Here is a 26,672-nt window from a genome sequence, read left to right as displayed (position 1 = left end):
TGCCTCCACTTTGCTTAGCTCTTGCTGTGCCTCTGACCTTTTGAGAACCAAACCCACGCAGAGCTAGCCAATCCTCTTCAGCCTCCAATGTTTCTGTTGTCTTTCGTGCAGATGATCCGGTTGCCGGTGTCTTTAACGGCTGAGAGGTCACTTGTGCCACAGCCACAGGTGCAGAAGTGGATTGTTTTGACTGGGGATGGCCTGCTGATGTACTGCCATTTCCTTCAATTTCCAGCCGTTCTGTTTCAAACTTCTTGGCTGACAAGGCTAGCCAACGTTTGTACTTTAGAACATGTTCATCATCAAAAGGAAAGAATGCTTGGCCTGCCAGCGCCTTTTTGTAGCGTGGATCCAGAATAGTAGCACAAATGTAATGCTGTTCTGAGTGGATCTTTTTAAGACGTTCATCACCTTGTAGGAGCTCTAATAATTGCTCGGCCAGAAGCAAAGAGTCTTGGTTTTTATCTTTTCTAAACACAGAACACACCTCCTTCAGTTGGTCCTCCAGCATGTACAACAATGGGATAGCTTTTCCCAAATTAGAGTCCTCCTTGCTGACTGCACGCGTGAAGAACTCAAAAGGACGAAGCATGCGTGTCAGGCTTTCAACTATGTTCCATTGCGGCCCACCCATCCTCAGCTCCTCTGCACCCTCTTTAAGGAAATATTGATCGAGTTCCGTATACTGCTCATACAGACGCTCAAGCATGTAGAAGGTTGAGTTCCAACGTGTTACCACCTCCTGGATGAGTGCTTTCACTGGCATTTGATGTTGATATAGCAGGCTCCTCAGCTGCTTCCGGGCCTTAAAAGAATGGCTGAAATGCTTGCACATTTTTCGGCAGGTGTCCAATACACCGTACGCTGCACTGCCTTTATTACCCAAGAATTTTTGGACAACCAGGTTTATACAGTGCGCCAAACACGGCACTCTGAAATAGTAACCGTCCCTCATGGCCTTAACTATATTGGAGCCATTGTCCGTGGAAACATAACCAACCTTGCGTTTTAGTGGGGACAGACAGTTAAGGACCTTTGTGTTAAAGACATCCAAAATGTTTTCTGCTGTGTGACGTTTCTCCAAACCAAACATGGCTAGTGTTGCATGTTTCCGAGCACCTTTAAAAACAATGTTAGTGTCAACACCTGAGTTTAGCTTTGCTTTAGCCCCTGAAAAAGAGACCCAGTGTGCAGTGATGCACATGTAATCAGCGCCTGCGCCACTGGTCCACATGTCTGTTGTCAGATGTATAGTGTGAACAGCACTCTTCTGCAAAGCTGCCCCAATCACCTTCAGAACATCTTCATGTAGTGCTGGAACCGCAACTCGTGCAAAATAGAACCGGCTAGGAACCTTCCATTTAGGGCAGAGCGCTGTCACTAATTCTAGAAAACCAACCCCTTCTACAAAAGAAAAAGGGAGAAGGTCCAGAGCTAGCATTTTAGCCAGCTTAGTGTTATACAGACGGGTCATTGGGTGGTTGCGTTCATATTGCGCTTCTGTAAACAACATCTTTTTAATGTTGCCCTGGACCAAGGATTTACGGGATGATGATGATCTCTTCGACCCAGTTACGCTCGCTGATGAACTTTTCCGCATTGATGTCTCACTCTCTCCCACACTCTTAGTGTGGCTCCCATGGGGTGTGCTGCTGACAGGGGAACTGGGTGTAAGTGAAGTGTTTGAATCGTCTTCTACCTCCTCGTCATCACCAGATGAAAAAACAACGTTTTCATTGCGTGCAATTGCGGCTTCCTTGATCGTGTGTAGGTGCGCAAACCATTGGACATCGTGCGTTCTCCTAAGATGACCTCTCTGGCCTCCGGTACCATAGTTGGAACCCAACTTACCACGACTAACTCGAAGCTTACAAATGCTACAAATGGCTACGTTTTCATTTTTTGGGCAAACACTAAAGAAGTCCCAAACTGGAGACTTGAAATGTCTTCGGGGGCCGGAGGAGGCGGCGATACTGGTGGTGGTGGTCCTGCTGCTAATGCCAGATGAAGTGGAGGATGTGGATTGCCGAACTTCAGTACGTTTTGCACTTTCACCACCACGAATTGAGGTCGAGGACGAGGTGGGTACCTTCTTGCGAAGAAATATGGAAGCGGTAGGTTTTGGTGTACTACTTAACTCCAAATCTAATGATTCCATTTCCATTGCCTCCTCGCCGACATCATCATCACGCTCAGCAGCTTCTCGGGATAGGGTCAAAATGTCTCTTTGCTGCATGCCCGGTGGGGCTGCAGTGACCTTTGTGATGACTGGCTCGTCGTCATCGTGAGAGGCTTCATCACCAGCAGTATCTGTCACTTCTTGTTGAGCCTCATCACACTCCATAGGTTTGAGTTTTTGGACGACCTTCCTTTTACGCTTAGGTACCGGTGTCAGATCATGGTGTGCCTCACTCTCAGGCTGCCGTGGTGGTACCCATTCGTCATCCAGATCATCAGAAGGCGGTGGGCTTGAAGAAGATGTAGACACCCCCCTTGATCTTTTCCTTGCTAGGGATGTGGAAGACAATGAATGATCATCAGGAAGAGTGGCTTCCAATGATACCTCGGCTTCATTGTCGATTTCCTGATGTGCCCCTACTTCGGGAGGAACAACTATTGTGGGCACTTGTGAACCTCCATGCACCTTTGCTTGCGCATCTCCTTTTGCTGCCTCTCCTTCCACATGTACTTGGGCGTGTACTTGCACATGGTGTTGTTGTTGCGGCTGTGTTGATTCAGGGACATTGCTGCTACTTTCTTGCGATGAGCCAACATCACTGGTCGATGGTGATTGGAGAAGTACACTGACTGCCTCTGAAGCACTCAAGGGCTTTGACTTAAGTTGGCGTGGTGGTGGAGGCACTGAACCCAATGGAGCAGGGGTGCTGCTCCCAGCTTGGTCCCCAGCAGAACCTGCTGCAGCAGGCGTACTTTTTTTTTGCTCCCAAAAAACGTGGCGGGTGGCACACCAGCCTCCTTGGTACCTTGCTTCTTCTGCTCCTTACTAGCAACTTTCTTGCTAGAGGAGCTACGGAGAACTTTCTTTGGGGGCGGGGCCATCTTCTTCAGAGCAGGTCAGACAGCAGGCCGCAGTTGCACGAATTGTAGAGTTGTCTGAGGCCAGACGTGACGTCGCGTGACGTTATGCTGCACACACACACCGCTGCAGGACTTCTTCCTGGCACTGGTGGTTCTCTTGAGTCTTGTGCACCTAAATAAAATGGAAGACAGAGGAACATCAGTTCAGTTATAGAGCACAAAAAAAATCGAAAAACACTGCAAAATCAGCACAATCCCAATCCATCCATGCCCTCCATAATGTTTAAATTCAAGACAACCCACAGAAAGACTAGGCCCATGCAAGACTCACTAGTACCCCTGGGCATAAATAAAGGTTGAAAAGTAGGCAAAATGGTTGGAGGCCTAACAACAAAGCCTGCATTCAAAATGGCCACTTGCCTGCCAGCACATGGCCAGTGCCTGTAGCTGCACTCAAAATGGCCACCAGCCACATGGCATGTCCCTCCCCATGAACACCCCCAAAAATCGAAAAACACTGCAAAATAAGCACAATCCCATTCCATCCATGGCCTCCATGATGTTTAAATTCAAGACAACCCACAGAAAGACTAGGCCCATGCAAGACTCACTACCCCTGGGCATAAATAAAGGTTGAAAAGTAGGCAAAATGGTTGGAGGCCTAACAACAAAGCCTGCATTCAAAATGGCCACTTGCCTGCCAGCACATGGCCAGTGCCTGTAGCTGCACTCAAAATGGCCACCAGCCACATGGCATGTCCCTCCCCATGAACACCCCCAAAAATCGAAAAACACTGCAAAATCAGCACAATCCCATTCCATCCATGCCCTCCATGATGTTTAAATTCAAGACACCCCACAGAAAGACTAGGCCCATGCACCACTCACTACCCCTGGTCAAGGCCCCAACAACAGGTCAAAAATCGAAAAACACAGAAAAATCAGCACAATCCCATTCAATCCATGCCCTCCATGATGTTTAAGTTGAAGACAGCCCACAGAAAGACTAGGCCCATGCTAGACTCAAATACCCCTGGTGAAAAGGCCACAAGTACAGGCCCAAAAAACGAAAATCACTGAAAAATCTGCACAATCCCATTCAATCCATGCCCTCCATGATGTTTAAGTTGAAGACAGCCCACAGAAAGACTAGGCCCATGCTAGACTCAAATACCCCTGGTGAAAAGGCCACAAGTACAGGCCCAAAAAACGAAAATCACTGAAAAATCTGCACAATCCCATTCCATCCATGGCCTCCATGATGTTTAAATTCAAGACAACCCACAGAAAGACTAGGCCCATGCAAGACTCACTACCCCTGGGCATAAAAAAAGGTTGAAAAGTAGGCAAAATGGTTGGAGGCCTAACAACAAAGCCTGCATTCAAAATGGCCACTTGCCTGCCAGCACATGGCCAGTGCCTGTAGCTGCACTCAAAATGGCCACCAGCCACATGGCATGTCCCTCCCCATGAACACCCCCAAAAATCGAAAAACACTGCAAAATCAGCACAATCCCATTCCATCCATGGCCTCCATGATGTTTAAATTCAAGACAACCCACAGAAAGACTAGGCCCATGCAAGACTCACTACCCCTGGGCATAAATAAAGGTTGAAAAGTAGGCAAAATGGTTGGAGGCCTAACAACAAAGCCTGCATTCAAAATGGCCACTTGCCTGCCAGCACATGGCCAGTGCCTGTAGCTGCACTCAAAATGGCCACCAGCCACATGGCATGTCCCTCCCCATGAACACCCCCAAAAATCGAAAAACACTGCAAAATCAGCACAATCCCATTCCATCCATGCCCTCTATGATGTTTAAATTCAAGACACCCCACAGAAAGACTAGGCCCATGCACCACTCACTACCCCTGGTCAAGGCCCCAACAACAGGTCAAAAATCGAAAAACACAGAAAAATCAGCACAATCCCATTCAATCCATGCCCTCCATGATGTTTAAGTTGAAGACAGCCCACAGAAAGACTAGGCCCATGCTAGACTCAAATACCCCTGGTGAAAAGGCCACAAGTACAGGCCCAAAAAACAAAAATCACTGAAAAATCTGCACAATCCCATTCCATCCATGGCCTCCATGATGTTTAAATTCAAGACAACCCACAGAAAGACTAGGCCCATGCAAGACTCCCTACCCCTGGGCATAAATAAAGGTTGAAAAGTAGGCAAAATGGTTGGAGGCCTAACAACAAAGCCTGCATTCAAAATGGCCACTTGCCTGCCAGCACATGGCCAGTGCCTGTAGCTGCACTCAAAATGGCCACCAGCCACATGGCATGTCCCTCCCCATGAACACCCCCAAAAATCGAAAAACACTGCAAAATCAGCACAATCCCATTCCATCCATGGCCTACATGATGTTTAAATTCAAGACAGCCCACAGAAAGACTAGGCCCATGCACCACTCACTACCCCTGGTCAAGGCCCCAACAACAGGTCAAAAATCGAAAAACACAGAAAAATCAGCACAATCCCATTCCATCCATGCCCTCCATGATGTTTAAATTCAAGACACCCCACAGAAAGACTAGGCCCATGCAACACTCACTACCCCTGGTGAAAAGGCCACAAGTACAGCCCAAAAAAACGAAAATCACTGAAAAATAAGCACAATCCCAAGCCATCCAGCCCCTCCATGATGTTTAAATTCAAGACACCCCACAGAAAGACTCAGTCCACCCACCACTGAGTACCCCTGGGCAAAAGGCCCCAAAACAGCCCAAAAATCGAAAATTCCAAAATTTTAATTGCAGCAACTGTATTGCCCCAAACAAACTTACTTGTAAAATTTCTAATCCAACAGTGATCCAAAGAAAGTCAAAAAGGCCTCAAATCCAAATATCCAGCAGCATCCACAAAAAGTAATCCTTCCAGCTGCACATCCAAATGAAAAGTGACCAGGAGATGGACAAAGCACTGGGAGGAGCCTGCTGAACAGGAACAGGAAGTTGAAGACTATGGGGCACTTCCTTCCTCCCACCCCCCTGCACCCCTCCCCAAAATGGACTCCTCGCTAAAAAAGTGCAGGCAAATGTCAAACTAAGGAGTTATTCACATAAAAATCATCATTTCTAGAAGGTTTATGCTGCTTGCTGGTGGATTTCTTGTGCAGAATTGCAAATTTATATTTTCGCTCGCCGCATCTCAAATCTCGCAATTGCGAAGTACCGCGAGACGTGATCTCGCCGTACTCGCGTTGACAAACTATCGCTGGCAAGCCGCGATGACGTAATCGCGCTCGCCAATTCCCGCGGGATCACACAGCAAGATCCAAAATGGCGCAGCACTCGCAAACTATCGAAAAAAACAACTCGGCAAACGATGATAAACGCCGCGCGCCGACAAAATTGTATCACCAACGCCGCGCGCCGCCAAAAAAATCCGCTGCGTGCGAATTTGCGGATTTTGCGGGAAATCCGCAAATCTCGCGGATTGCGGATTTCCCGAAAATCCGCAAAATCCGCGAGCGTAACGGATTTTCCGCCCATGCTTAGTTCGTGATGTTCGTGGCACTCCTGATGGTTCCCAGTCAGGACCGTAGATCACTCGAGAGAGGTCTGTTCGGAACTAGTGAAGGTCGGATGATCGGCTGTCAGACGAGGGTCTATCGGACACGAGCTCTCCCGATCGTTGCAGTCGTTCACTCTGTCGTCGGGACCTCTCCCACTGGATCCACGTGTCGCTGATGGGCCCCACGCTTTGGGACGCCAATTGTGGAAAAAGGGTATGGCAATGACCTTTTTCAAGATTTGCCCGGCGCTAACCGCCTTTGTACCATTCAATTTATCAAGCAATGAGGCAGGCGCCGGAGACCAGAAGGCAGGAAACAGAAGTTTTATTCCGACGGAGCAGAACACATCAGATCAGACAACAAGGTATCGTCTCGAGGTGCTCTCTCAGCCTCTCTGAGGCCTGGCCTCTTATACCCTGGTTTATGACATGTGAGCATTCTTTATTGCATAAAAGACTCTTTAAACTTACGAAATGACATCCCATAATCCTCGTGATAAACCCGCCCCCACATATATCCACAATAGAGGTTCTCACCCTGCTGATAACAGGAGGGGGTTATCACGCGGTTGAGTGTTCCGCCGATTCTTAGGATGTGTGCGCCTGATCGTATCCCATGGGGTGGGGAGGTCATGATCAATAGTGGGTCCTTTGAAGAGGGGTGACTCCATACAATAAGGGGCAGTAAACGGTATCTCCCGGCTTAGGCGATGGCCTCGGACCTGTGTGGTCAGTCGGACTCGGGGGAAGGGGTCATCAAAGGAGGGGTATTCATGCCGCGTGGACAATCAAGCGCGGAGGGATGGTTTATCAACAGAGGGGTATTCATGGAAGGAGAGGAGGTGCTGGTCAGGCGCGGGCTTGACTCCCAAGGACAGGGTCATGCTGGAGGAGAAGGGTTATGCTCATGTGAGGGAGGGAGGGGGAGCCAGGGTGCGCGGAGGATGCTTGCAGGGTCAGAGGAGCGTGCTGGCGATCGATCGTGGACAGGGAGACCATGATACCTAAAATGGCTGTTATGCACGTTGTTCGTGGGTGACAAGCTGGCGCAGATGATGTTCAGCTCGTAAACTAAAATTCCACAATGTGTCCTTTCTTTTACCTCCTGTGTTCTTGGCACCTGCATCATATCACAAAGACTATCGACTGTTTAATGATATCTCTAAGAACAGATATAAGAGGACAATAAGCACTGAGGAAGTGGACCAGACTGACACTGCATTACAACAAAATGATGATTTTAATTTGGGCCTGTTCTTCTTTGTTGGTGCTGCACTAAACAGCAGGAAAATCAGACGATTGACTCGTGTTGTGGAAGCTGTTACTAACCAGACATCCATGGCACTTGGGAACATTACAGAGGAACTACAAATTGCAAGGATTGTGGTGCTTCAAAATTGTATGGTCCTAGATGTGATTTTGACTGATCGAGGTGGTGCATGTCGCATCATCAGGAGTAGTTGCTATGTCTACATTCCAGATCATTCCCCTTCAGTTTTTGATGCAGTCTCCAAACTGCACAAAATTGCTGCTGAAATCCACCCAGACTCTGGCACGTGGACTTATGCCAGCTGGTTCTGGACATTGTTTGTCACCTGGGGCTGGAAGCTATTAACCATCCTGTGTATAATACTTGTAATTTTATTTACATGCTGTGTATGTATACAATGTGGTCCAATGCTTTGCTCCGTCTGTATCACTGCCAGTACACCTGCTAAACAGAATGGTGTGAAAATGAATACCCAGCATATGCTAAATAAGGAAATTGATAATATGATGCGGATTCACATACAATATGTACATTCAGATTATCCTAAATCATAAATGTCTTCAGCTAATGTTAAAAGGGTCATCTGTTGAAAATTGGCAGCGATCAAAGTTAGCATTTCACTGAAGCCATCTTGTTTCCGGCAGCCATATTGTCTGCCATGTGCTCACCATGTGCTCTGTCGTTTTTTATTGTCATTTACCCTTGTGCTCTACTTATGGACTGGCTATATTTAGGCTTTGCTACTCTGCACATGTGCAGAAGGAACTGTAACTGTTTATACACATGTTCTAGTCTGTAACTGTCAGGTTATTTTTACCGTAGTCAGCAAACTGCTAGCTCCTCCATACTGTTGACTGTGCATTTCTGTATGACCATTTATGTATGTAAACTCTCCTATGTGTGCTTGTACCACCTTCTTTTGAGCCCCTGAGTGGGTATAAAAGACCCATGGTCCGTCTACTCAGTGTGCTACTTCATGCACTACCGAAGGGTGTTGAGTGAATGTAGTTCCACCTCATGAGGTCTAATAAAACTCTTGTTTTAAATTTCAGTTTCTGTGCCAACTCTATTTATTGGTCTGAGGACTTATGTGCAGAGAAAGGCGAACCCCTAGGACTTGTGGGCCTGTCTGAGGCCCACCTCTACACTGCGTCAATCCCATATGCCAGGAGGAGCTGCCAGTACCTCTTTGGCCAAGAGTTTGGGCCGTCGCCCCTGACTGAAGGGAATTGCTTTGAACAGTGGGTCAAGCCTGCACGTCGTAATCTGCACCTGATGAAGTCACTGAGGTTCACTGAGATGCCGCCAAGTACATTACAACCTCGCTGAAGTACAAGTCAGAAGCTGAAGGATTCCACCAGCAACCCCCGCCCACCTGCTAGCAGAGTAAATTTTGCAACCGACTAGCGGTAAGAGCTCCAAATCACTACAAACCAGCTGGCAACGCTGCTCAACAGGAAGAGCCAATGCCGCCGGGTGCTGACATGTCCATCATGAGCAGCCTGACTTTGCCGTACAGGATCTGGGCTGGGGGTCGCCAGAGGAGAGGGCCCTTGCTGCACCGCTAAACATGTTCGTACCGCCAGAGCAGGTAAGACTGAAACTGGGCCATGGGCCATTTGTGGTCCAGGGGGACCTGTGTCTAATGGTACAGTGGCAACCTAGACACTTGACTAAATTTCTACAAGGCCAGAAGGGGGAGCTCTTGTGTACGGCTTAATAATTTGCATTCTCTGATGCAGACACCAGTGAATGGGGAATAACCCTGAACACGTTACATGAAGGAGGGTGACACAGGGGTTTGCCTGACAACTACTAGAGCTCCGGCCTCAAGTGGGATTGTAATATTGCATTTGAATCTCGCATCTCTTTCCCTGTGCAGAGTTAGAAATGATATACTACTTTTCTTATGAAAATAAGTATTTGGCTGCACATTGATTTATTGGTCATACTGCTTCAATTTTGAGTTATGTGTCATGTTCACTCACCTGTACCAACATTCCCCTCGAAAGAGAGAGCCTTGACGGCTCGACCACAGCTACTACTGAGAGTCAAGTGCAGGAGGGTTACTTAGCTCAGTTGAGCGGGATCCATAGTAGGTCAGGCCCTGGGACATCAGGAGTAAAATGCCTTCCTGCACAAAACAATCCTGCAGCTGGGCGCAAAGGTGCCTGACTTGGCACTGGGCAGCACACAGTGTTCTAGTGCTAGGAAGGAGCAGAAGTGTGTTATAGATTTTGTGACAAATCTCAGTAGGTCAAACCTGTCGATATTTATCAGGCAAAAATGCCCGATATAGATAGGAACATGTGGAGTTTTTGTGCTTGTAGCACCAAAAACTCCATGTTATTCCCCAAAACGAATTAATGGGTGGCATTTATCGCTCCTGATAAATTCCTGCATGGCAGAGTTGGATTTTATCAGGTCCCATCAATATTACACATTGATTGGGCCTCTCGTAGTGAGGACCTAAATGTTTCTACAAAATAAAATATAGCCTGATATTTTCTGATAGCATCAATTCAAGCTTAACACAATCACACACACACAAACACACACACGAGAGCGCACACACCTACCTACCGAACACGAAAGGCACAGAAGCAGTACAGAATGGATCGAACCATGGCGGCTGAGGCCAATCCAAAGAGGCATTTTCATCTTTCTTGTGAATGCATCATGCATACAAAGCGAAAGTAGGGAGGAGAAACATGATTTTTCTCCTCATTTGCCATCCTCTATGAGGCTCATTATTTTGCAAAATATCCCAGATTTACAAACCTTTGTATAGCTGCAATTGTATCAAAACCATGGGTGGATGCCGGGAAACGCCCATTAGGGTTGGCTTTAGCATTGGTGGCACCTGGTGCGACAATCTTTGTGGCCCCCATCAAACTTTTTTTGTTTGTTGAACATATGTATGTGAATATTGTGTAGATATAAGTGCATGTATGGAATCCTCCGCGTACACATTTGGCTGTGTTTGAGAGTGTGTGTGTGGGGACAGTGGTGTAGTTTGGTTGCCATGGGCCCTAGTGCAAGCAAAGTAAATGGTTCAAAACTTACTACCATTCTCATACACACACTATTGTATTGTATTTCCACTGCCTTCATTGCATTTCTACAAGTCAAAGCCATAACCTTAAAAAGCATTACCAAAGCCAATATGTTTGGCCATTGTAAGGTGCATGTATACAAAGACATACACACACTACTTCTCTCACGTAGGTACAACCCTTACGCTGCACTCACACAGGCATACACCTCATTCTGCATTCACACAGGCACAACTTTCAACATGTGACCACTTACCAAGTTCTCACAAAAGACAATGTTAAACCTGCATTCACACACTCACAATGCATTCATGAAACATAGTGGGTAAGCTGCACTCACACAAACACACTGCTCAGGCACAGGTACACTGCTCACTAGAAAGGAGCAGAGTTGTGACAGATGATGGCATAGGATGCATGTCCACTAGTGCAATTCAAAGATGTTGAAGGAAGCCACACCGAAGCCTGAATGTCCACTGAGGTTATCTGGTCTCCCATCAGCCACACTATGACTAGCACCGAAGACTACGTGAGTCTGATCTTTGTGAACATTTGCAGGGAAGAGTTTTGGAATAAAAAAGCCTCACTTGCCTTCTAAAAATCAAAGTGGGGGGTTTCTTTGTAAGAAGAAAAACAAGAAGAAGAAAAGAAAAACACTAAAACAAAACATGGCAAACAAATGGGGAGGGCATGTGATTCAATAATTTTTTTTAAGTAAAGCCTTTAAACTGGTCTGCCATCTTGGAACAGTTAAAAATGATAGAGTATAGACAATACAGTTTCAAGATGGTGGCATGCTTTTGAAGTTTGCAGCAGTGATGCCTGGGGTGTTCTACATAAGAAATGTGTGATCCTGTAGCAAAGGCAGGGGAGTTGCTAGTACTTTAATCACCCAATTAGCACTAGTCTGCAGTTGCAGCTGAACTACTGGAGGATGAACTAAAGGAAATATTTCCTGAGGTCGATCTCCTTTGAACGCAGAGTAATACAGAGTCAGCAGGTAAAGTGCTATTACTCAAACTACCTGACATCCTAATGATCAGTGGTTGTCTACTCAGCGGAGACAAACATTGGCAGCAAGGCCAGTGGCTGAAGAGGACCACTGCCCAGTTGCATGTATGCTGTTCTGAAGGGCTGAAGCAATATGTGTGTGACACTCTTTCAGATGAACAATTTAGATGGGATTACCAAAAGCCTGTTTTCTCTAGGCGGGATTATGTATTACATTTGAGGTACCATGAGGCTGGTGAGACAGCCAAAACAGTCTTTTGGTCAGACATAAAACACACAGTAATAGATAGAGTACAGGGAGTGCAGCAGGTCCTTGGCTCACATACATAAGATATAGAGCACTGGTCAAGAGCATCACAATCTTTCCTGAAAGGGAACAATTGTGGTACTGCAGAACCATTGCAAGTATCCTTCAAAGACAAGGAACAAGTGTGAGACTGCAGTGACAGCTAGTGCAAACATTCTTCAAAGACATCGAACTAGTGTGGCACTGGGCAGTACCATTTACCGCCTCCCTGAGATACAATGAAGAAGCAGCATTTTAGATTTGGTACAAGTGTAAGGAACAAGTCAAGCAAACTTGATTCACACACAGACCAAGATTTCCACACACACAAAACATGTGCATGCTTCCCTTAGACCCACAGAACATATATTGATCGGGCCAGGAACAATGCAAGCTTCCCCAGCATGCACAGAAGATGGACAGTATTTACAGCAGCAGTCCAAGCCTGTGTGTAAGTACATACAGAACATGTACAGCATTTGGCAACAGAATAAATCCCCCCTCACACACAGCATAAACACTATATAGTCAGCAGCAAAGCAAGCTGATATCCACACATACAAAATAGATATGACATTGGGGTATTAGGACAAAATATTGAGTAAACAATTGATGCAGAAGTATCACTTTTTAATATCGTGATCCTCAAATATCATGATGAAGGAATATCGTTGACAAGAATATCGATTTTCTAAGGTAAGTAATATTGATGTAAAAAATCTATGTTTTTAATATAGTTTACAAAAATATCTATGCTGTTAATATCAATGTTAAAAATATCTATGTTGTTATTATTGTTTACAAAAATATTGCTGTTAATAATATTGTTTTAATTATCTTTATGTATTTTAGGATATGTTTTATTTGTATACGTCATAAATTCCTTGTAAAATTAATGTTTTTTGATAACATTTGTAAATGTTTTTTTTTATTTATTGTAGTTATTTATTGTAATTTTTAGTGTTGTAGTAGCTTGTACAGGTTGTAGGGGTACAGGATGGGAAGTAAATTAATTATAATTAAGGCTCCCTGTTTTCCATTTTAACAGATTTTTACAGATAAATACAGACTGAAAACAATGTGCTTTCTGTCTTCATTTATTTTTAAAAGTGGATACATACAGAAAATTGTACTTCTTTTAAGTGACTCTTCGTGCTCTCTTTCATGAATTATAGCCCAACAACTGAGCAGATGGATAGCATGGGAAATTAAAAAATAGGATGAAATTTCTTTAAATAACTGAATGTGTCAACATACATTTGTGGTATAATTCTAATATTTACCAGTGGATGTACTGTTATATAATATTTGGCAGCTTAAATAGCTCAAACACCTCATACCTCAAAGTATGAGTGCGCGTCTATCGGTTAAATAAATATGGAAATGTACAGTTTTACAACTTTATTTATATGTAAACATAAAATAAATATGGATAAATACAGATAAAATGGTCAAAAAAGAAATATGTGTAAATACAGACAGAAATGTTAAAAAAATAAATACCATAAAACCGGAGCCCTAATTATAATTAGTAATGATACATGTTTAATTATTATTAATTATTTGATTGATAATTTAATATGTACATTTTGTAATTAATGTTTTTTTAAAGTTATGCTTTAGGTGCTGTTTGGGGGGTTCATAGAGGTGCAGGCTGGGAAATAAATATTTACAGTAATAAAATATGTATTTGTAATTGTTAATTATTTAATTGATAATTAATTATGTAGATTGTGGAATTAATTTATTTTTTGTTATGTTTTAGGTGCAGGTTGTGGGGTGTCTAGGGGTACAGGGTGGGAAATAAATGAATTATATTGAATTAATAATTATTTTTTAATCATTTAATTGATCATTAATTATATAAATTGTGTAATTAGTTAATTTTTTTAGATATGTTGTAGGTGCAGGTTGTAGGGTTTGTAGGGGTCCAGGGTGGGAAGTAAATTAATTATAATTAATTAATTATTAGCTATTTGTTATTCATTGTTTTATTGGTAAATACTCATGTAAATGGTATAATTATTATAATTTTTAATATATATTGTCGGTGTGAGTTGTATTTTTAGGGCATCAGGGTGCGAGGTTAATTAAAAATTAATTTATTGATAACTAATTATTACTTTATTATTAATTATTGAATTGATAATTATGTTATTTGGGAAATTGTCATATTTATTAAGTTATATATTAGGCATGTGTTTACTTTGTAGAGGAATAGAGTAGAAAGTTATTTAAGCAATTTTAAATTAAAAAATATGTATTCATTTATAAAAAAAAATTGTTAATTATTTAACATGTTAATTCTGGTTTTCTTTGTTTATTTACATTACATTTTAATAATTGGCTTTTATGTTTGTGGGAATATAGTATTTTAATTATATTAATAATGTTTGTTTTAATTGATAATTATTAAAAAAATCATTATTTATGTTATTTTTTATTAAAATGTAGACATTTATTTTTAAATGTAGAATTTTATATTTTTGGGCATTAGTGTAAAATGATATTGTTTTGATATTTTTGTTCTTATCCTTATATGTATGGAAAAATAATATTTTTGGGGTCGATATTTTGACATGATATTTTTGTATCACAATATTTTTTGTTTCGATATTGTGTCAGAGAACTGACACTGGAAGAGGCATCTAAGCTTACTTCAGGCACAGACTACCTTGAGTAAAGTATAGAGGTGGGTGAGCCACTGGAGGTTAGAGCCAGATACAAAGAAAAAAAAAAGCCACGCAGTGCATGACTTCTTTTTTGATCTCTGCATGAAGCAGACAGCTATGGCCGAATAGTACACTCTGCATTTACAATTGTGAGCATGTGCAATGTTTGGCCATCCAGTGAACGTGAAATGATACCTGTGCAGTGCCCCTCAGGTGCTTCATTGGATTCTGCTGCTTAAAATCTGACTCCTGCAGCTGAGGGAATGGGAAAGAGGTAACAATTTTCAGACAGGTGGTGCTGCCTTCAAGTTTACATCACTGAGGCCAGATTTACTACCTACTCATGCAGCACAGTTCTGCAGATGTAAATGCTGTGCTGTGTGAAAAAGAGAGAGACGGATAGCGCCATATTTACAAAATTATGGCACTCTCCTCCCATTTCCTTAGAGCCAGCGCTGAAATCAGTTAGCATGCGCCACTTAGACACCTTTGCGCCATAGTGCAAGGGTGTCTATGTGAGTCTAGCATAGGTTTTGTACTTGATGGATAGGCTTCCAAGACAAAATACTATGCTTAGACTTTAACCCTTTTCCCTCTTTGTATGTGTGTCTGAAAAGGAAGGAGAAATGAAAGCATTTTTTTCCTTGCACCTACTTCAAAAGGGCGCAGTATTATGATGGTACACCCTGTCTGCTTTATTTAGTAAATAGGGGTTGGAGTCAAAAACCTTGGTTTGTTGCATGGGAATGTCCATTCACCACCTTTGGTATGCTTCCTTGGTGCTAAGTAATGCAAAGCAGTTCTACGCTGCTCAACGTTACTTTCACATTATTTCCATAGCCCTGGAAAGTAAATTGGAAAAAAAAACGATTTTGCGCCAATGTGCATCACTTTTATGATGCAGACAAAGTATAAAAACGTGGTAATTCTCCCCTGAGTTGGTAGTGATACTGAAACATCCAAGTATCAAGCAAAGAAAATGTGTTGTAAATTACTCTTGTTCATTCAGCAGAAGAGTGTTATGGGTGTGGTATGAAGTTGGTGTTATATTTAGCAGTACAAATATCTTACTAAAGAATGGTATGGTAGCACACTGTAATTTACAGACCACGCATTTTTCATTTAAATGACCCTTAAATATGCACAGACACACAGTTCTATTGGTAGTGTGTGGAAATTGGGTTTCAGCTAATATTTATCATTTGTTGATCACTAAGTGGAGTGCCTTCATGTGTTTTGACCCTGTTAAAATCTTAGGACCTGATTAAGACTTTGGCGGTCCTGCGCCAGTTTTGTGCAGACACAGAACTGCCAAAGCCATGCAAAGACTGCCCGCCTGATTATGAGTTGAACTCATGCAGCAAGACAGTCCTTTTGCCTTTTCCAAAGTGGTGCCCTGAAAAAAGGCACCACAATAGGAACAGCAAAAATGTTCCAGCACGGCATGGACTGTGAAATCCGTACCGTGCAGGAACTGGGGGGTCTAAGCAAACAGGCAATGCACCCCCCATGGCGGGCTCACAGGCATGAAAACGTTGGGGGTGGAGGACCTCGAAATATCCAGGGATGAACTGCACCCCTGCTTTTCTCAATGCAGGCATGCATTCCGCTCGGAATGCATGCTTGCATTGTGAACTATACGAATTCGACCGAATAGGGTTCGGTCGCATCGTACTAGCAGGGCCGTATCCGACCACAGCAGGTCTGTCGGTTACGGCTCCTGACCGATGTCGGACGGACCTGAGTCCGTCCGACATCAGAATAGGCCTCTTAGGGGCTGATTCCGATCCTGGAAAAACGCTGTACAAACCGTGGTATGGAGCGTTTTCTCCATACAACTCGTACTTGTAAGGAGGCCCCTACAACCTAGGAAGTACGATCCGTACAAATAGACGCACTCCATACAAATTGTAAAAAAGACCATACAACTCGTATATACAAGCGATTCCGATTCGGACTGCTCTGTACGCGACGTTCCCATGTATTCCCGGCAGCAGTTTACAACCCGGCAAGTACGATTCGTACAAACGGCATGCGGTACGGCTCTTTTTTTACAAGAGCCAAAAAGTGCGGGAAAAGCCTTGTACGCCCCTAAAACAGTACGAGACAGACCCCTCCATGTACGCGTCGTACACCCCATGAATACAGGGGTACGGTGCGTATGCACAGTGCGTACGGATGACACGGAAAGTGGGGTACGGTGCGTACATACGCGATGAAGGGGTACTGGTCGTGTACGCACCGTACAAGCACCGTACCCCAAAATCACCTGTGTACGAACCGTACCCCAAAATCTCGTATGTACCCACCGTACCCCAAAATCGGCCGTGTACGCATCGTACCCCAAAATCGCGTATGTACGCACCGTACCCCAAAATCGGCCGTGTACGCACCATACTCCAAAATCGCGTATGTACACACCGTACCCCAAAATCGGCCGTGTACGAACCGTACCCCAAAATCGCATATGTACGCACCGTACCCCAAAATCGGCCGTGTACGCACCGTACCCCAAAATCGCGTATGTACGCACCGTACCCCAAAATCGGCCGTGTACGAACCGTACCCCAAAATCGCGTATATACACACCGTACCCCAAAATCGCGTATGTACGGTGTGTAAATGCGCGATGTTGGGGTACAGTGCGTACACAGGCGATTTTGAGGTACGGTGTGTACATACGTGATTTTTGGGGTTATTCATGAAGAAACATTTAAGTAAAATGTTACTACATTCTTGAATACTTAGATATACCTAAGGTCAGTATAAATGAAAAAGAATATATACGTTTATAAGCATTTCTAACTTAACATGGGCAGACATGGACGCCGAGTGCTTCCATTTGCCTTTTATTTAAATGTGACATTTTGTTTTAGGCCTACACGTTATTTCTATAAGTTACTTGCATTAATTTGCATTTATAAAAACACTCTGTCAGTACTGACTAAGAAAATGCTCATAATACTGTGAAGAAATGTTGCATCCTATGGAAAATAATGAAATCAGAAAATTGTATCAATAATGTAATGCTACAGAGTGAATTATATTTCTGCATTATAATTAGGGCTCCCGGTTTTATGGTATTTATTTTTGGGCCATTTCCGTCTGTATTTATCCATATTTATTTTTGGGCCATTTTATCTGTATTTATCCATATTTATTTTGTGTTTGCGTATAAATAAAGTTGTAAAACTGTACATTTCCATATCTATTTAACTGACAGACGTGCACTTATACTTTGATGTCTGTTGTGTTTTAGCTATTTAAGCTGCCAAATATTACACAATACATACACTGGTAGATATTAGCACTATACCATAAATATATGTTAACATATTGTGTTATTTCAAGACATTTCATCCTGTTTTTTAATGTTACATGCTGTCCATATGCTCAGCTGCTGGCCTATAATTCATGAAAGAAAGCACAGAGAGTCCCCTAAAAGAAGAACAATTTTCTGTATTTATCCACTTTTAAAGATAAATGCAGGCAGACAACACATTGTTTTCTGTCTGTATTTATCTGTAAAAATCTGTAAAAACTGAAAACCAGGAGCCTTAATTATAATGCCCCGTGAGGACTGTGCACCAGACGAATTCTCCATAAAATTCTTAGGTAGTGGAATAATGTCTCAGAGAGTAATGTACAAAGACACTCACAGTACTTACTGCACGACACAAACAAGTCCTGCAAGAATACTGTTGCAGAGAGCAATACCATTGAAAATCAGGTGGCCGAATAATAACAATGATCAGAAAATAATGTGCCCACTGGAAATCCCACAAAACCGAAACATATATTCCCTTTAATAATATTGTCCTAAATATTAAGATTGACCAACTGTGATACATATGATTGTCCCAAGTCTGTAATGGCACAGAAAAGCTAAAACCGGTGGAATTATAGGCATCCGAACAATAGCAGTGGTTCGATTAATTTTAAATATTTTCCCCAGCCAAATTTCATTCCAGAAAGACATGTTTTGCGGTGCCTGGCTATGTTGGAATGTTCTCTGTCTGGTACATGCAGCCTCCCTGGAGTTGCTTAGATAAGAGGATGGAGAAGACGAATGCTTGTACCGGTGGGAGTGTTTGCATTGCCCCCCGCTTGCGGCCTTCCGTTCACACCTCTCTCCTGGCGTTGCCTGTTGCTCAGGTGACATGGCCCTCCTGGGTCAGAGGGGAGGGAGGAGGCGACGCAGAGCCGTCACCTGCCCTGCTTCTACCCGCGGAGTAGGTCCGTGGAGTGCTGCCGGAGAAGCCTCCGTCAAGCTCTCCTGCTCGAGCGGCAGCCTCGAGGGGGTTGCTACGGAGACGGAAAAAATAACAAAAGTTTCTCAGGGAGCTGCTCCCCGAGCAACAGCCCGCGCCTCCTTCCCCCAGCAGAGGCAGGCACAGGACGGAGCCGGGGAGAGGCACACGCTGAGCACCTCCCGGAGCCGCCTGACCGAGACCAGCACCTGCCGTGCCAGCACCGCGCCCGGGCAAACCTCCCCTGCGCCCGCCTATCAGGACCTGCCCCAGCACCCGTCCGCGCGGCCACTATTCTGGACCTCTCGCCTGCCCTACTTTTTAAAGATGCCTCTCCCGGGCTGCCATCACCTTCGCGGCCCCCGCGCCTGCCTGTAAATCCGGGGAGCGTTGACTTTTTTCTTTTGTTTTAATTGATTTTCCAAATCACGTTTACAAGTCAAGCTTTTGGCTGCTCTTCTGTGGATGTGAACTCTTCAAGACAAAAACGAATAAAGCTTTTTGGATGGATGGATTTAGGAAACCCTAGAAAAGGAACTCAAACTAGACAGTCCATCTTCCTTAATGGTCATCTTTCCAATCAAACCACCCTTTACGAAAAATATATTTATTATCTTTCAACGGTGGTGTGTTTTTCCCGTTTCCAGTGAGAGCAGTGAGGAACGCATCTCTTTATTTATTGTTTTTATACTTTATTTTTAATATTGATTAACACTTCTCGCTGGTTCTCCCTAGTTCCGCCTGGCAACCCTAACTAACCAGGTGCTTACCGTTTAGATCTGCCCATCTGTTTACATGCAGTTTGGTTTAATTTCTTTTATTTTTGTGAAGATTTCCAGCGGCAGCTTGGATTTTGCCCTCAACCATTATTGGAATTTCTTTATGATTACAGCAACATTGAAATAAACAGATGTTTCCTTACTGACTATAGCACCTTTACCCTAGTACTGTCAGTTCAGTAAGTGCATTAAACAGCTTCTACTTGCTAAGTCACAATTTCAAAGGTGCTGCACACCTGTGCGTCTGCTGCCTGATCACTTCCCTTTTCTCTAAAGTTGCTCTCAATCTTCTCCCCAAAAGGATCCCACTGCCTTGTGTCTACAGGTGGAATATTAAAGGCAGGCTAAATAGACTTGGCTTAGAGATGGCCATGAATGGTGGGACCCGCGCCCCTAGTCTGTCGCAGCAGCCAGCAGTGAAGAGTGTGACAGTATACCGCAACGGAGACCCCTTCTACCGTGGCCGCCGTATGCTCATCCACGAGAAAAAGGTGGGCAGCTTCGAAGTCTTCCTGCGGGAGCTATCCGGTGGAGTTGGGGGCCCTTTCGGTGGGGCCGTGAGGAATATCTACACTCCCCGCGCTGGACACCGCGTCAAGTCACTGGAGGACCTGCAATCTGGCGAGCACTATGTGGCGGGTGGTGGCGAGTGCTTTAAGAAGATTGAGTGAGTCGATTTACTGAAAAAAAATAACATGATTGGTGTGATATACAGCTCCCTACTGTATTGGTGTTATAAACTAAATGTATGCCATGTCTTGCCACTGCAGTTCTTTGTTCTATTTTATATCCTACCATACTATGCTATACCAGAGCCCAAACCATGCTAACTTCCTCTATCCAACTTTATCCAATATTCCAATATGAGACTCTAACTTAACAGACTCAGCCTTGCTTTTTCAGGGTATATCATAGCCAATCAACAAGGAGCATTCATAGGCTATAATTATGTATTTCTCTCCAGTAGGGAACAATATCTTGGTTAAATTACAGTCACCCTTCGCGCAATTGCCAATCCTACACCCCTTAAAAAAATATTTCAATTATAGATGGCAAGTTCTTTTTCTCATTGGTTGTATTTCCCTCAGAGTATCTTTCAAATGATGGTTTTCTTAACGCGAGCATGCCATTTTTGTAAGTCATAACGTAAGTGCTTCTTGTATCATTCCACCTTGGTGAGCAAACTCAGGTAATACCGGGTTTACCAGGATTTCTAATGGGGAAGACAGTAGACACTTTTAGATAGAATAACTTATGGAATCTTTTAGTGTCTTAAAAAGATATCGCAATATATAATTTTGGAGGTGTTCATGTAACAAACCCAAAAGACGACGGAATCTGAAGTCGCTCAATGGGCTTGACTTCAGTCAATGTCCAGGTCTGCTACAAATCAGTAGCCAAGCAAGGGTATTATGGGCCCTTATGCAAGCAAGGACAGTGGGTCCCAAGCTATTGTTTGGTTGTCAAAAACAGATATAAGTGGGATGCGGTGGTCCTCTTAAATCACTGGGGTTGGTGCCACTGGACCTGCTGGACTGTTGATAGCTACGCTACGCCCCTGCTTTAAAGTCCTTTGCATCATCATGAATGCGTCCAAGGAAAGTCACAATGATATAGGAGCAGATCCAGGAGTCAGTGTTTAACTGGTGCAAATAACATGTGAAAAACAGTGCACAAGCGGTTATATATGGCCAAAATGGATTCAAACTGTTTGCTCCCACAATTCCCATATAAAAATGACCATGTGTGGAAACACATTAGCTACCCAGCACTAATGTTATTTGCCCTGATGTAATAGTGCGCTGGTTATGATTCCATGAGTCTCAGTTGTGTAATTTGTAGTTGATTCACGGACCCACATAAAGAGCTAGGGCCATATGTATGAACACATTTTCCCATAGACACAGAATGGGTAAAACCCTTTGATACATCTGGCCCATAGTGTCCTGTTAACACATGCACTGAGTGAACCAAAGTAACTTTCTGTCAGGAAAAAAACAACTTCCCCCCACTGCTTCAGACAGAAAACTGTTTCTGGCATTCAATTTGTTGGGTTGCACTGCAAAATTGTTATTGTTTATTCGGTTTCGAATTCATTCATTCATTCATCCATTCATTCATTCATGTAAGTATTCATTCGTTTATTAATCTATCAATTACTGTTAATTAAGTTAAAGAAAAACAGTTGGCACAGAAAAGTTGCTGGGGGGATGGGGGAGGTACGTGCTTGGTATTGGGTAGGTGTCATTTTGCAGATGTGTTGAGACTCAATGTGTGTGATATTCTGCTTAGTGTACCGAAATGAGCTGCTTCAGTGCGTTAACAGATCCACTGATCTGGCCATCATATTTTGATTTATAGTTGGCACTTTCACTTTTTAGAATGACAGAGTACATTAAAGAACAATAATGCGAGTACAATGCACGGTTGATTTACATCTTCAGCTTCTGCCCATCTTCCATGTGCAGTGGTGTTGTAACGAAAATTAGAGTTTTTAAAATTGTCCTCCCAAAACGAAATATTGACCACTATGATATCATGAAGATAAGTTTATAAAGGTTAACATAGATTTATTACTATTAATGGCAAATACATGTACCTTGAAATGGTGCATGTATATGTATATTCGACTTACATAGATGTGGAGTTAAGAGCAACAAATATATACATACACACAGATATATTCACTTAAAAAATCTATCTATCTATCTATCTATCTATCTATCTATCTATCTATCTATCTATCTATCTATCTATCTATCTATCTATCTATCTATCTATTGCCCTCACTCAATCTATCTATCTATCTATCTATCTATCTATCTATCTATCTATCTATCTATCTATCTATCTATCTATCTATCTATCTATCTATCTATCTATCTATCTATCTATACACAATTTTCTTTTGCCTGTGATACTTTGGCAGGACGATATCTATGCCCTCACTCAATCTATCTATCTATCTATCTATCTATCTATCTATCTATCTATCTATCTATCTATCTATCTATCTATCTATCTATCTATCTATCTATCTATCTATCTATCTATCTATCTATCTATCTATCTATCTATCTATCGCCCTCACTCTATCTATCTATCTATCTATCTATCTATCTATCTATCTATCTATCTATCTATCTATCTATCTATCTATCTATCTATCTATCTATCTATCTATCTATCTATCTATTGCCCTCACTCAATCTATCTATCTATCTATCTATCTATCTATCTATCTATCTATCTATCTATCTATCTATCTATCTATCTATCTATCTATCTATCTATCTATCTATCTATCTATCTATCTATCTATCTATCTATACACAATTTTCTTTTGCCTGTGATACTTTGGCAGGACGATATTTTTCAACTATATATTTTGACATACAGCTGCGTGAGTTCCATGTGATAAGTTCCACCTTGATATGCTTCCATAGGTCATAGGTCAACGTTTCTGATAAACTCTTGTGGCTGGGTTTCTATGACTGCTTCTGCTTAAAGTACATGAGCTGGGGGTGGGGTTATAATAACTGTTAAAAACTGCTAAACGCATCTCAGATTTCCTTCATAAATGCTACCCTGTTCCAGTTTAATGAAGCTCAAAATGTGTCTAAATCAGAAGGATAAAAAAGGCGGTGTTGGCTGTTTAAGGGCTCAAACTCGTGACCTGCCCGCCACGCCATGTGTCAGCGACAGGGACTTCACTCCACCAAGCAATCGTGAGAGCTCACAGAAATCTGTTTCTGACAGGGAGCTAACTGGAGAGGTCTTGTAGCATGACTGATCTTGTCTCTTCTATTTGTCTGAAAGTAAGTAGCACCGCAGCGTTTCCTTGTCGCTCTAATCTTTTAATCAGGCATGAAGGGAGCCTTGCATATATATAGTATTGCAAGAAAAGGCTGAAGTTTTCACAGATGGTTTGTGATTGGCCGAGTGCAGAGGTATTTGATGAAAACATTGCACTTACGTGGTGGCCAGTGGTTAATTTGTAAAAAAATAAGTGCCAGGGCTCTCGTCAGGAGGAAGCTTGCAGCAGCCCTTTTCTCCTGTTAGCACTGCCTAAACCAGAACCAACTACTAACCATGAAAGTGGGGAGAGGACGTGGCCTAATGGCCAGAGCTGCTGACTTTGGAGCTGGGGAACCAGGTTCGAGTGCCGGCATCAGTTCAACATCTGTGATTCTGGGCAAATCACTACCATAAATTAATGTGTGCTTAACTGGTGGTCATGAAAAGCACTGGTTTTGATGATTAAGTGCCGGTGCTGAGCACCGGAAAACACAGGCTCAAACTAAGCACTGGTGGTAGACCATGGATAACTTGATATGAGAGTAAACATTTAATAGTCTGAAGGGGTAGCCTTCCTGTGGTCCCATTTGCAATCTGCTCAGTAGTGGATCTGTTGAAATGTATGCCAATATCCCGGGTATTGTATTGATAAATTTGCCCACCGCAAATGGGAAGGAAACTTCTAGTTATAGATCCAAGCATTCTGTGAATTGATCAATCATATCCTTTATGTCATTTTAACATTCTCTAATGGGGATCTTAGAATGGCGTTGACATACCAAAGGACCCAACTCGTCACCTACCCCTCTTGAATTAGACATGCCAGTTACTGAACTGTTAGGTATAGGTAGGGCTACCAAAATTGTGTGGCAGGAAAGGTATGTTTTTTGGTGATTGGTTGACTTATTTATACACCAAGAAAAGAAACATTATGCAGCATAATGTGGAATAATTTGTGGCTGCATTGTTTTATTATTTTAATACATATTAACACAGTTTGGGCAATGATTTCAACTAAATATAGCAATAAGCGTTAACTTGTACAAAGTGCCTGGCACTGAGCAAAAACATGTGGCACCGTTTTTGGTAAATTTTGATCAATTTGAACTAGAAACAATTATTTTTTGTTAAAATCTGCAAATCATGCTGCAGGCAGTGGATTATGTAGCAAAAGCAGAAAATCCAAAATAATGCAGAAACGCCACAGCCACTGAATCACATAATTCCAGTGGCCTTAGCCAGAGGCATGAAAGTGCCATGAGTAATACATGAGTGTCCTTAGCCAGCTAGTGTCTCCATGCCTCTAATATTGTTTTTTACTGACATGTTCGAAAGAGCAACGGATCTAAATTTCGATTGTGCAAAACATGAAAGCATCACATTTTGCATGTCCTCGTTGTTTTGTCCAGATAATCAGATTCCCTTAATTTAACATGGTTTAAATTAATTAAACTCAGCCACGTGGTGGCCAGTTGTAGAGTTTCTGAGGTCAACTTTGCTAGGGGCAAAGTTTTATACTAAAGTCCTGCTAAGAGGAAGACAGAGCACAAACAAAGAAGGCGGTGAACAACGAGGCAGCTGGGAAATTACATACATCGGAGGGCGTGTGGTGAGATTGCAGAACAGTGGGAGCAATGGAAGAGAGAGGTGGAGCCTTGTGAATAAGAGTGTGCACATTTTCAACTTCATCCGTGTAATTGGGCGAAATTGAAACATTTTAGCTTCATGAAGTTAGGTCGAGTTTTCCATCTTTACTGTAGTCAAGGTTTTTTATCATCATCTGTTCACAGTGGCTGAAAGTCACTCAGGACTTGTGCGTGCAAGGAATTGCCGCCTGCTGTCAACCATGCAGTGCTTAATTTGATCTGGTGGTTTCCGGTGCTATGTACCGGCACATAATTGTCCACACAGACACTTATGACAGTCTGCCACATGGTAGCTTTGTTTGACTAATTTAGAGCTAAGAACAATCACAGTTGTTTATAATTCAGTATACATTAAAAAGGACTGATACCTACCGACCAAGTCATTCTTAAAGCTTTGGGGACCTGTAATAGTCTGAATTGTCACACTTGTAGGAGCGTGATTTTATTTATTTATTATTTTAAAAGTTTTATATAGTGCGAACAAGACCCATGAGGGTATCGAAGAGCTTTACAGGTGAGCGAAAAAGAGAGGAGACCTAAAAATCAAACAACAGGGTGGTCGGAAGTGCTAGGGCATGGAAACTCTATGTCGACATGTGGCATACATAATCATAAACAGTCTAAGGCATGGAGAATAAAGGAACAAGAATAACTGGAGCATGTTACAAAGTCACAAAGGGGGAGCTGGGGTAAAACTGAGAATGCAATGAGTTCAAAAGTACAAAAGTGCATCTGATCAATTACAATAAAAGACAGGTAAAAACAGAGAGGAGACGAGTCTTTGAGTTCGTCTTAGGCAAGGGGACTCTAGGGCAAGAATGTGTTCATCAGAAGCGCTTTAACTTCCTTTTTGAAAATAATAGTAGAAGGGATCGTCCTGATTTACGGAGGCAGGGAGTTAGTTCCAGACTCTCTGGGCGATACCCGAGAAGGCTCGATCATACGTTTTAGTTTTGCAGAATTTCTGTGGCTTCAGCAGAAGGGTGCTGGCACTTCTGGAGGACCTGCAGCCACCAGATAGTACAAGTATTTGTGTGAGGTATAGTGGGGTGTTGTAGTGATGGTTAGTAGTTGTGTTGGTAATGTCATTGGCAGCGCTGGCAGGGGTAATGTGTGGTACATGCTGTGGTGGCCTCCTCAAGAGGGCCCTGACATTTATATTTTTACAAATTAAGCCCTGGTTAAACTGCATGTTCTACGTCAAATAAGTTGTTACAGAAATGTTATTGTAGATCATCTAATGTTATTCAAGGTATTATTTTTTGGATTCTTCTAAGTGGGTTTTCATAATTCATAATTCATAATGGGATTTATTCATAAAAGAAGTGTTCATACAAA

General features: G+C 42.8%; 1 protein-coding gene across 2 annotated transcripts in view; it reads left to right on the top strand.

Annotated features, from left to right (window-relative positions):
• The first annotated feature begins 19,060 nt into the window (after positions 1–19,060).
• DCDC2 (doublecortin domain containing 2) overlaps positions 19,061–26,672 on the top strand; it is a 641,411-nt gene continuing 633,799 nt past the window's right edge. For both annotated transcript variants that reach the window (XM_086965151.1, XM_086965150.1), the window contains exon 1: positions 19,061–20,557. In XM_086965151.1, the coding sequence (XP_086821277.1) occupies positions 20,256–20,557 (302 nt within the window). In that variant the 5' untranslated portion in view covers positions 19,061–20,255. The remainder of the gene's footprint in view (positions 20,558–26,672) is intronic.

This window comes from Lissotriton vulgaris, chromosome 4_1, assembly GCF_964263255.1.
Source record: "Lissotriton vulgaris chromosome 4_1, aLisVul1.2, whole genome shotgun sequence".
Classification (NCBI taxonomy): domain Eukaryota; kingdom Metazoa; phylum Chordata; class Amphibia; order Caudata; family Salamandridae; genus Lissotriton; species Lissotriton vulgaris.
The sequence above is the reverse complement of the archived record's forward strand: the minus strand, read 5'-3'. Positions and strand labels throughout refer to the sequence as shown.